Raw genomic sequence first — 11,090 nt, 5'->3', positions numbered from 1 at the left:
AACATATGTTTATAACTGTGACGTTTGCTTAACCAGCAAAAAAACGACACCAGGAGTTCTGTGCGTGGAGCTCATCTTTTTTCGTCGGGTCAGACGTTTAAATACGAACCACTTTTGTGTGAGATTTGGACACGGCGATCTCCATCTCCTCTGTGCCACTGTTGTCGCTCGGGGAGCCAAATTTGATCTCCATGGGCTCCTCGTCCTGCTGCTGACTCTTCAGGCTGTTTGCCACCGTCTGGATCGATCGCATCCATTCCTCCCTGACCCGGGAATGAAACACACACATCCCGACCCCCCCCTCGATTACATTCAGCCAGTGCCATTTATAGGATTGAGTAAAACAAACAGAAAAACATTGTGTTAAGATTTTCTTTTTCTTCAAATTGCTGTAACAGAATAGTGACTCGAAAGGAAAAAACAGCGAGTACAGTTCAGAAGGTGGAGGATAATCTGTACCGTTCCGCTGGGGAACGGTGGGATTTGGTACTTGGCAGAGGCAGTGTAAACAAAATTCAATGATGATTGCTTGGGTCAGAGTGAATAATCAGGTCAAATCTGGCAGTAAATTCTATTTTGAGCATGTCGGCCCGTCCTTCTGCTCCCACAAACTGGAGTGAGTTCCACTGGCTGGAGAGAACAATGGCCCATTTGGGCTTTTAGTGATTGAGTTGAAGAGAATGTTCTTTTCTATTTTCATTCAAAATTGACCAACTGGCAGGAGGAAAGAGAGATAACACGACTGCCATGTCATCACGTTTTTTTTTAAGCAAAAATAATCTTTTGTATGAGCTACAAATTACAACCAGGTGTTTCCTTTACCTTTCCTCGCTGCTGTCCACGTGAAAAGTGCGCTCGATAACCGAGGTCCACTGGAGGCAGCGGATGACGAACGTGTTGGGCCTGGGACGCTCCGTCTTCATCAACTGACACTCTACACAGGACAGACACGTCAGACAACAACGACAGCAGATACGAAAACTCTCCTGACACCGATCGAGTGGGCGACTGACCCGCGACAGAGAAATTGTTGAGTGGTGGAAGGCTGTGGTCGCTGGACACCTCAGGCTTCTCCTTGTAGCCAATGAAGGAGCCATCGCTCTTTAGGATGAAGTAACGAGGCCGCCAGGTTTTAATGTATTCACCTGGAGAAGACGGACAGAAGGCGGTGAAATGGAATTTTACCACCGAATCCCACAGTTTCGTGGACAGCGGACAGGACTCACCTCTCTTGTGGAGCCATCCCTCTCTCACGACACTCACTTCATTCATGCTGGGGCAGAGGACTGTCGGGGGCAGAAGAGGGCTGCAGACAAGCTGGGGGCAACTGTGCAAACTCTTCCTGTTGGTTTGATGTGTGACAATGGCTCAGCTGCAAAGACCTGTAGAATTAAAGAAGAGGGCGAGGAAATGACTGGATATAAAAGGGTTTTCATTCATTATATATATACTTATATACACATATATACATATATATACATATATACACATATATATATATATATCTCAAAATATATTATACAAATACCAAGGTACTTGTTGACATTCGCAGACAATGATTAATCCTGTCATTTGTTTATTTATATTTCTTGCCATTGTTGTGGCATTGACTTTTCTGAACATTCTTCTCCTTTTTGTTGATCATCAACACGTGTTTTTTTTTTTACCCCAATCCCAAAATAATTTCTTCTCTTCTTGCCATGTGTTTTGCCAAAACCGTCACCTCTAAGTTTTTCCTGTAAATGTACGTTTGTGTGAAGGAGTTAAGGTTCAGCATGTGTGAAAACCGCAGTGGTCTCGAAGAAAAGTGAAACCAAAGGCAGTGTTTACGTAAACAGAGTGAAACTGATTTCTTATCAAACAGAGAACTTTCTGGAAACTGCTTCTTCTTACTTCTCTCCCCACTGTTTACCGCATCACACTCGAATGAGCTCTGGAGCTACAGGCTCTCGGTTTACTTGAAAGACAACACCAAAACAAAAACAAAATAAAAACTGCTGAAATCCACACATCCAAGCTCAACCCTTATATCTGCCTATCTGATCCGACGGACAGCGACACCCAAACTGAGACCAGAACAACTAACACCAAAACAAGGTGGGCCGAATAAAAAAATCAAAAACAACAACTGTGGAACCAAACTGTGGAACCAAATAACCAAAACATTTCTGTGAACACTCATCAACCACGGCTTCTGCTGGTGGTGGGAGGAGAGAACTTGAAATTTATGGTCAGTCGTGAATGAACAGCTGATGTTAGATAACATGTTAGATAAGTATACTTCAATAACAGGGATGGAAATTATTATTTCTCAATATTTGCAGCAAAAAAAACCCCACAAGCTCTTGATGGATTAACAAAAAAATAAAAAAATGTTGTGGTCAATATGACTGTTTCTAGAAACCTAACTGTGCGATTCCGAACATCAACTTTTTAAATCACACCCCGCACCCTCTGCTATGTTTCACCAAGGAGGTGCTATGAATCATGGGGAGTTCCTTTCTTATGTGTCCACACAACACTTCCTCCTCAAAAACTTCAGGCTGTTTCATGTACTTTTTTTGCCAACTGTAACTGATCAATAATTAGGGATGTCAGATATTGTGTTTTTGCCGATATCTGACATGCCGATGTTGTCCAAACGCTTATTTTTCCGATTTGCTTGGCCACAATAACAAAACATCACTTTCACTTTCACTTCAAAATTATTATAAACTGGATAGATTTTCAGATTGAATCCCAATTAGAGATAACAAAATAGATCGTCCAATAGGAGCCTGGTTACAGGCAATTGTTTGTTGTGCGCCTAGCAACTGTAAAAAGAAGAACTATTTAGGAGAAATATTTGTCAACTTCCTATATAAATATTTGTAAATGTCACAAACAAAAGTTGACATCCTCATTTTTCACACAGTTTTTTTTTTATTCTTACAGCTCCTTCTGAAAACCATCAGGTCTCGCTCTTAAGCACATTTCCAACCATCTTAACCTTGTCTCTCGATCCTTATCGCTAAACTGCTCAACCTAAGCCGACCCTCTAATCTGCTAAATTCTAATCCCGTCCATCCTGGATGCTCATTACAAAAACATCTTAGTATTCTGAAGACACCTCCAGCTCAGCCCGTGTCGTACAGATAACGGTGCCAACTGTATCTAAACACAGGCATGTCACAGATCTCACTATTGTCCTGTCAAGAAACATTACTCCTTTACACAGTGACACTTTAACAATGGGCCCACATAGAAGTCCTAGAAGATGCTACAGATGAATGACGCCTTCACAGAACTTTACAAGATCCAAAGCTGCTTTATAAGAGAGTCAGGGACCGGACTACTGTAAACAAGTCCTGTCGTGATGAGGATGTCAATAGTACCAAACAGTACTACCTCCAGAGCTAGCTCAGTCTTGTGTCCCTGTATTAACAGCTAACCATTAATGTGGATTAATAACCTCAAACTTTACTAGAGTCCGTGGCAAAAGCACTAGGTTACCCGACGTGAGTGCAGCTCTGCGTGATTTGGTAAATATGTAATTACTAATAATCATAATGATAATAATGATTAACAACCATTGGATTTAATTTAGGTATTATTATTATTTAGGAGTATTATTATTGTCGTTGTTTTGGCGGCTTATAACGTGGATCTGTTTACAAACTAATACGATTAAAAATAAATATAAAATGAAATAAAACAACAACGCCAGGTCCAACACTTTCACATCCACATAGCCAAAGTTTTGCCCCTTTTGTGACGATGAGCAACTTTCCGTGAACGTCACACCACAGTTTACACACAGATACTGCTTGTTTTTTGGCATTTTAAAAATAAACCGTTGGCCGATTCTACGTTAATACAGTAGGTGTTAACTCACACACAGTCCCTAAGGCGACCACAATCCGCTTTGAAGTAAACAACATCACTACGACCTGACACATCCTCATCCTGTCACGGCGGCACAGAGCTAGCCGAGGCAAAGTGAACAAACGTCACGGTTTAAAGTTCAAAAACAATTAAACAATTAAACACAAAAACCAACCATTTATGTTTACGTTGTATGACAAGGCCAAGTGTCGTGGCAGACAGCAGCAGTAGGGAGAGAGAGAGAGAGAGACCACTGACCATCACCGCAATACGACTAAAGAAAAAAAAAAAAGGAAACAGCTAAGCTAACAGCCAGTTAGCACCTAGGGTTAGCTGTAGGAGCTGGTGCCGTTCTGTTCAGAACCTGTGTGTGGTCAGGTCCGGTACTTACCACAATATATCCAGTGACAATAACACAGCAGTCAGTCCGTTAGTCCCGGGAGAGGCTCCGAGGTCCGGCTTATCAGGCAAGCATGTGTGTATTGAGCACTGTCAATGATCACACACACACAGCTTGAGCGGACCGCTGTTCTGAGCTGAGCTTGTTTTCGTCTCACAGCAGCAGCAGCAACAGCAACAGCAGCGTGCAGTCTGTTGCTGCTGCAGTGACTCACTAAAGCATATGCAGCCCCACAATCACACACTCTCTCTCACACACACACACACACAAGGGCTAAGTCCGCTGAGCTCCAACTTAAGCTACTTATGTTGAGCAAAATCAAAATGAGAGATTTTTTTTCAAGTTTTAAAAATAAACTAAAAATGAAATTAAATTAAATAAAAAAAAAGCAGGAGCAGGTTATGACAGAAACAAGCCTCTCTGGGTGTTCAGGATGGACAGTCGCCTGCTCTGTCCCAACCAGACAAGCACAGAAAAACCCTCTTCTTTTTTTTTTTCCTCTGTATTTTTCTTCTTCATTAGTTGCTCAGATTGCGGCCATCTAGTTGCAATACTGCCATCTACTGAACGGTCCTGGTACAACAGCCGCGAGCGCATTAAAAACAAAGTGATTTAAATAATTCTGAACCAAAGGTGAACAATGATAAAAAAATAAAATAAACAACTATAACAATCTACAAAACATTTAACAGTAAAGTATATATACAAACAGATCCATCCAGTAAAAAAAACAAAACAATAAAATACACGTGTTTTATATATTAAATCGACATTTATTCTCTTTAGTCAAATAGTCAAACGTACTTGGAAAAAAAAGAGCTAGAAAATAAACATGGTTATAAAAAATGGAAATGTTTATTTTTGGCACAACAATTGCAGAAAAGTATGACATATATGTACAAAAAAACCTAAAATGTTTGATCACGGAGCTTTATTTTGTTTTCTTTGTTGCTTTCGTTCCAGGTAGCGTGCACGTGCGTCACTGATAGTGGCTTCGTTGTTGCGTTTCTCAAGCTTCTTCGTAATGTCCTCAGCAGGATCTGCAAGAAGAACAGACAGTGTTTTATCATCTGGTATATAAACCCTCTTTAATCTGATTTGTGTTTCAGGTTTTGTTTGAGACCTGCTTGTCTCTTGGCAGCTTCCTTGGCTTCCCACTTCTTCATCTCGTCTTCAGTGACTTCTTCTCTCGCCACACTGCTCAGTTCATACACGTTCACCTCGTGCAGTTTGGGCAACAAGTCTTTCACCCAGTCGTATCTGATTGGACACACAGTCCTGACATACACTCTAGAAGTCACCAGCACATCGTGGAAGATGATCCAGTTCAGCTCCCCCTCCTGGTCAAACAACTGAGGAAGACAACCAATCAGATTTTTTTATATTTATATTCCTCATGTTAGAAAATAAAACAAAAATAAATAAATGTCTGTACCGAAGATGATGGATGAATGTGAACCATGGATCCATTTCCATCCATTGTGCAAAACACTTTTCCTATAGACCTGTGGAATGGATATGAATCTCAAACAGGAAGTAAAAACCATCAACTGATTTAAAGATAAATGACATTAGTTCAACTTTCTGATACCTTCTGGCAACATTGGTAAAATATCCTGTGCACAAGCATCGTCTCAAGAGTTCACTCCTGTTACCATGAAATGTTTCAACAGGGAAATCTCTCTTCTGAGGAGGAAAGAAAAAGCGTCCATGGAAAAACAATGTAATTTTTTTAAATGTTATTGTTGGATTAAAAAAATAACAAACACCCAAGGAACACGCGACACACTACAGTGAGAAACTACCACGCTGCTGTACCTGTTTCAGGCGGAGGAGAATCTCTCGCAGCTGAGTCTCCACACTAAAGGCTGACTTCAGCGCCCTCCAGTGGATCCAGTTCTCTTTACACCATGAGGACGGCCTGTCGCTGACAAACACAAGAAAGAAAGTCTCAGCCAGCGCTTAATCTGTGAAGTTGGAGGTCCCAGAATGCAGAGAACAAGTTCTAACGACTATTATTATATTTTCTTCATTGTTACACGGATCAAACACTGGAGGTGCAGATCATGTTCCGGAAGGAAGAAAAAAAATATGAGTGGAGTACCTTGATTTGCAGGACTGAAAAACACTGAGAAGAGTGGCAAAGTCATTTAAACTGCCACTCTTGGCAGCAAGGGCTCTGTGTTGCTCATCGGCTTCCTTTTGCTTCTCGGGTTTGCCTGTAGGGGGCAACAAAGCCACGGGAACTCAGATCAGGAGGCAATGACTTGACATTGTATGACATTTCCATTGATTGGTTGTGAATTATAAATGGTTTAAAAACATGTTGTAATTGTTTTTTTATTCAGATGTCACATCGTTTCACCTTAGCCACTGACCTGGTCTGATGAAGATGTTTTCCACAGACAGCATGGCAGCAACAGGAAGCATCAAGTCCTCACAGCCGAGCGACGCAGCGTTGAGTAAGGCCCTGGTGAGGCCTGGCTGAAGTGGAAACTCAACCATCAACTGCCCCAGTGGGGTCACGTTACCTCTCCTAAAGTTTACACACCACAGTTGTTAGCTTCAAGCTAGGGATGTGCGATAATATCAGCTCGATATTAGCATCTACATATATTCCTAATATCTGTAGGAATCGTTATCGGTTTTTCCTCCGATAATGAAAACCCGATAAAGCAAAGTCAAATGATGTGTGCCCTAAAAATAGTTTGGGGCATAAACTTATGTATATGAAAGTGAAAGACACTAGATGGCAGTATTGCAGCTCATGTTATTAATCTATTTTAATCTTAGTGGTTTGTACAGATAAATAAATAAATATTACCAGGACTATATCGTTGATATCAGAATCAATATCGGGATATCGAATATTGGCAAAAAAGTTCATATCGGACCCACTCACCTGTCTATGGCGTCAAACTGATACAGCTGTTTTAGTGCTTCTAAAATAAACCTCTCCTCTGGACGGTCCAGGTATGGAAACCTTTAAAGACAAAATGATGAGCATCAAGATAATAACTTAGACTTAAAACATGCAGTCACAACGGAGTGGTAGTTTACCTGATGACATCATGCACTCCCAGACACTTCAGTGTGAGAATGACTGAAGTCAGACTTGTCCTCTGGATTTCTGGAACCGTATATTCAGGCATGCTCTTCTCCCAAAACGCCTCGTTATAGATACGAAAGCACTTCCCGGCCGAGGTCCTTCCGGCTCGACCTGCTCTCTGCTGAGCCTCGCTCCTGATCACACGACAACAGAACAGAACTGCAAAACTAATCTACATAAAAAACAAACTGAAATTACATTTAATACCGTCCATTACTCACTTTGATATCGGAACCACCTCCAGGATGTCCATGCCCACTCTAGAGTTGTGGTTGAGTTGCTTCACAAACCCACTGTCAATGATGTACCTGGATGAAGAAAAAGGTTGAAGAGTGAAATTATGTCGTGAGGTTTTTCAAAACCTGAAAAGGTGAATTATGGCGCCACTTACTTTATGCCATTAATGGTAAGAGACGTTGCTGCGATGTTGGTGGCCACTACGCACTTTCTTATTCCTGGAGGCGGTGACTGGAAGATCTGCTTCTGCTGATCTGTGGCGGCGCAATGACATAAGGTGGCGCTGATCACAAGAAGGAAGTCGCAATAATACATTTTTAAAACAGTTTTATTTTTTTTACCGGTCGGCATGGATCCATAAAGAGGCAAAATTAGGAGACCGTCAACTGTCTGGTCCTGAACATCGTAGCGATAGTCAATGGTCTCAGCTTTTTCAAAGAGCAGATCACAGGCTCGCTCGATCTCCAATTGTCCTGTTGTGACATCGAGACTTTAGCAACTGAATGTGTTTGTGTTTGACGATGTTATTCTAGAATTTTAAAAAAACTCACCGGTCAGAAAAACAAGAATATCCCCAGCTCTTTCACTGGTGTGTACATCAAAGGCCATTTTCACCACCTGTGAAACAAAAACCCTTAAAGTCCAACCCATTTAAAATGTGTTTCTTTTTTTATTTAAAATATATAAATCAGACTGTACCTCCTTCACATAACCTGTGCTGTCCACATCTTTGGGTCCGACAGCAAAACCAAATGTACAGTCCACAGGATACGTCCTCCCAGGAATAGAAAAGACTGGACAGTTGCCAAGAAATGCCGAGAGTTTGTCGGATTCTAACGTGGCGGACATAACCACCACCTTCAGTGGGAAGGAGCGGCCTTTCTCTGGGTTGGACAAGATTTTCTTCTTCAACAAACCCAGGAGAATGTCCTGTGGCAAACACAGACACACAGTGAAAGCGTCTGTTGTCACCTTATTCACACCTCTCGACCTTACGTTGACTTACTGTGTTGAGGCTGCGTTCGTGGACTTCATCCAGGACCACAATGCTGTACTGAGAAAGACTGGAGTCCGCCAGGACCTCTCTGAGCAAACAGCCGTCCGTCATGTACTTCACCACCGTGTCCTGGGTCGGTACAAATGTTCACCACCAGTATTATCAGATACTCACGTCAGAAACGCAGTTGTTTTGTGGCAACGCTGTTACCTGTCGACACTCACCTGTGATGTGTAGTCGTCAAAGCGGACTTGGTAGCCAACTTCTTTGCCCAGGGTGCAGTGCATCTCCTGTGCGACCCGCTGGGCCACAGTAATGGCTGCCACCCTACGTGGCTGTGTGATGGCAATGGCGCCATTTTTACAAAAACCTACAAAAGAGAAGTAGAAGGTGATGTTGATAAAGAACGAAGTATTTTTTAGGGGCGGGGCTACCGCTGCTGTTTGTAAGTTCAACCAATCAACAGTCACATCCACAGCTATTGTCAACTTCAGTTGCTTTGCAGTGCCGAGAGAAAACATGCGAACTACACACTCAAAGACCACCGGGAATCAAACCGGTGACCACTTTGTCTCGTTAGGAGATCATTGTACAAGCTAGTACTTAGTACTCGTACTTAGTAACTAAGGCAAATTATCGCAATATTATGTGTTTTCATTGACCATACTACATTTTCAACATATAGATAAAAATTAAACTAATTTTGATAGTCCTTCCAGTTCAAAACTCCAAAAACAGATACGGCGTCACGCGTGTTTTCTTGTCTAATACGGTGTTTTAGTTCATCTTAATTGAACAGGGCAGTCACTGTAAACTTCAGCCTACCAGCGTGGTGCAGGTACTGGGGCAGTTGTGTGGTTTTGCCGCTGCCGGTTTCCCCGGTGACCAGCAGAAAAGAGTTCTCTCTCACAGCATCCACAAGTTTACTTCTATGTCGGTATATTGGAAGCTCTTTCGACTCGGAGTCCGCGGATTCCCTTCTCCTTGATTTGGACATTATTCAACGTGAGGCGATAAAGACGCGACGAATCAAACTTAAACACTTTTTAAATACCAGTTAACTTTAAGTATAAATGATGTGTGGAGAGTAAAATAAACGGACGACACATTTGCGTTAGAAAAAACTGTACTTCCGTAAACTGCCTCCCTATGCATTTCTATTGGTTGAAACGTGAGCATGTGACCTAAGCTTCCCTTTCACAATAAAAGCTTCATCTTTTTTGTTGTATTGCCAAAGTCTCATCATTCCTTTCACAATAAAAGCTTAGTTCATCTATTTTGTTGTATTGCCAAAGTCTCATCATATCGATAAAAATCAATTGAATTAAAACATTTTTTTGTACAAAAGGAAATAAATAATTTTTTTGCACCACATAACTGACTCTACTTAGTTGAAAATGTTCTTTTAAGAGTCGAGATATTTCACTCAAACAATTATTTCAAGGTGGATTTGTTTGTTGTCTGACAAGGTCTTTAAAAATAAAACAACATATGATATTCCATGTTTTTAAATTTAATACCCAAGTGCGAAAATTATGCAGAAATATATTTATATTAAAACCACATCTTGAACAATTTTTAGTGGTTTTGTTTTATTGATATTTCCAATTTACAACACTTGGATTTTATTGATAGATTTTTCCTTTTCATTGTCATTGTTCCCTCCATGTTCTTCCATGTTTTCTTTTTAAATAAAGAGGGCCACCAAAAACGACTCCCCTAGACAGCATCCATCTTGTTCCTGGTGGGATTCTTTTTGTTTTATGTCCACCTTTAAAAAGCAAATGTTAAGCAAGTATTCAATAAATGATTATTACCTGATAAATAAGCAAATAGTGACAGAATTGAGATGAGAAGGTTAGTTCACAACAAACCATTATTGCAGGAATGGAAGCAGTCTGGTTTTTTACAGGTTACAACATCACAGTGGAAATAAACCTTCAGGACAAAAATAAATAATAAAAATAACAGTATCTTAAAACATTTCAGGAACGGTTTAAAAAATTAAAAGTGAACTAATAAAAGATGCAACAAATGTCTTTCTTACCTGGTTTTCAGATGCTGAGGAATTTACAAATGAGAACATCTGGACTATGAACCGTTTGTGAAGGGAAGGGAACGTCAGCTCTTTATTAGGAACCACAGGCAAAACAACAGTCGTGTGGCTGTCAGCAGTGAAAGGACACCTGGAAATATCCAAAAGGCAGAAGACAACTTTAAGATTAATTTTCTTTTTACCACTCGGTACGTCTCAAAAGTCTGAAACATAATGACCCTTTCTTCAGAAGACTCCATCGCTGCAGGTCGTCAGGGTTTCTGGTTCTTGTGGCCCAGCAGTCATCCAGCAGTAGAACCAAGTCCTTGTCCTTATGTTTGACCACAAAGACCTCCACATACACAGGCTGACCGAGCTCAATGACCGTGTGCGACTGGTGTGATGAGTAGAAAGAGCTGTACGAAGAATCTACCAATAAAAAGATTGA

At 41.0% G+C, this 11,090-nt stretch overlaps 3 protein-coding genes across 6 annotated transcripts in view; all 3 read right to left on the bottom strand.

The window, feature by feature from the left end:
* LOC103377652 (RAC-beta serine/threonine-protein kinase) overlaps positions 1-4,751 on the bottom strand; it is a 14,014-nt gene extending 9,263 nt beyond the window's left edge. The window contains exons 1-5 of one of the 4 annotated variants that reach the window (XM_008308527.3): positions 4,256-4,751; positions 1,227-1,382; positions 1,014-1,145; positions 823-934; positions 110-263 (exon numbers count right to left, since the gene is read on the bottom strand). In XM_008308527.3, coding sequence (XP_008306749.1) covers positions 110-263; positions 823-934; positions 1,014-1,145; positions 1,227-1,272 — 444 coding nt within the window. In that variant the 5' untranslated portion in view covers positions 1,273-1,382; positions 4,256-4,751. Of the gene's footprint in view, positions 1-109; positions 264-822; positions 935-1,013; positions 1,146-1,226; positions 1,383-4,039; positions 4,146-4,255 lie in introns of those variants that run through there. The other 3 variants (XM_008308529.3, XM_008308526.2, XM_017032225.2) reach the window with 3 other exon arrangements.
* A 274-nt stretch (positions 4,752-5,025) lies between these two features.
* dhx40 (DEAH (Asp-Glu-Ala-His) box polypeptide 40) lies at positions 5,026-9,827 on the bottom strand. The gene is made up of 17 exons (XM_008308530.3): positions 9,433-9,827; positions 8,832-8,977; positions 8,617-8,736; positions 8,310-8,540; positions 8,162-8,228; positions 7,952-8,083; positions 7,765-7,864; positions 7,595-7,681; positions 7,325-7,507; positions 7,167-7,247; positions 6,643-6,800; positions 6,369-6,483; positions 6,083-6,191; positions 5,856-5,950; positions 5,700-5,769; positions 5,388-5,616; positions 5,026-5,304 (listed from the first exon to the last, which is right to left on the bottom strand). The coding sequence occupies exons 1-17, from the start codon at positions 9,602-9,604 to the stop codon at positions 5,186-5,188; spliced, it is 2,214 nt and encodes a 737-aa protein (XP_008306752.1). The 5' UTR covers positions 9,605-9,827; the 3' UTR covers positions 5,026-5,185.
* A 58-nt stretch (positions 9,828-9,885) lies between these two features.
* The window catches only part of LOC103377654 (zona pellucida sperm-binding protein 4-like), a 3,099-nt gene continuing 1,894 nt past the window's right edge, over positions 9,886-11,090 (bottom strand). Inside the window, exons 7-10 of the mRNA XM_008308531.3 lie at positions 10,882-11,071; positions 10,655-10,793; positions 10,482-10,545; positions 9,886-10,378 (exon numbers count right to left, since the gene is read on the bottom strand). Coding sequence (XP_008306753.1) covers positions 10,260-10,378; positions 10,482-10,545; positions 10,655-10,793; positions 10,882-11,071 — 512 coding nt within the window. The 3' untranslated portion in view covers positions 9,886-10,259. The remainder of the gene's footprint in view (positions 10,379-10,481; positions 10,546-10,654; positions 10,794-10,881; positions 11,072-11,090) is intronic.

Source organism: Cynoglossus semilaevis, chromosome 4 (assembly GCF_000523025.1).
Source record: "Cynoglossus semilaevis isolate Cse_v1.0 chromosome 4, Cse_v1.0, whole genome shotgun sequence".
NCBI classification, from domain to species: Eukaryota; Metazoa; Chordata; class Actinopteri; order Pleuronectiformes; family Cynoglossidae; genus Cynoglossus; species Cynoglossus semilaevis.
Note: the sequence above shows the minus strand (reverse complement) of the source record. Positions and strands in the feature narration are given on the sequence as shown.

Bases quoted from the DNA above. Each gene is read 5' to 3' on its own strand.
- dhx40 (XM_008308530.3), bottom strand. From the start codon at position 9,604: ATGTCCAAATCAAGGAGAAGGGAATCCGCGGACTCCGAGTCGAAAGAG. The intron at 8,229-8,309 runs GTACAGTCTGAT...TTTGTTTCACAG, and splicing joins GCACAGGTTATGTGAAGGAG to GTGGTGAAAATGGCCTTTGA. The intron at 7,865-7,951 runs GTAAAAAAAATA...GCGCCGCCACAG, and splicing joins TTATGGATCCATGCCGACCG to ATCAGCAGAAGCAGATCTTC.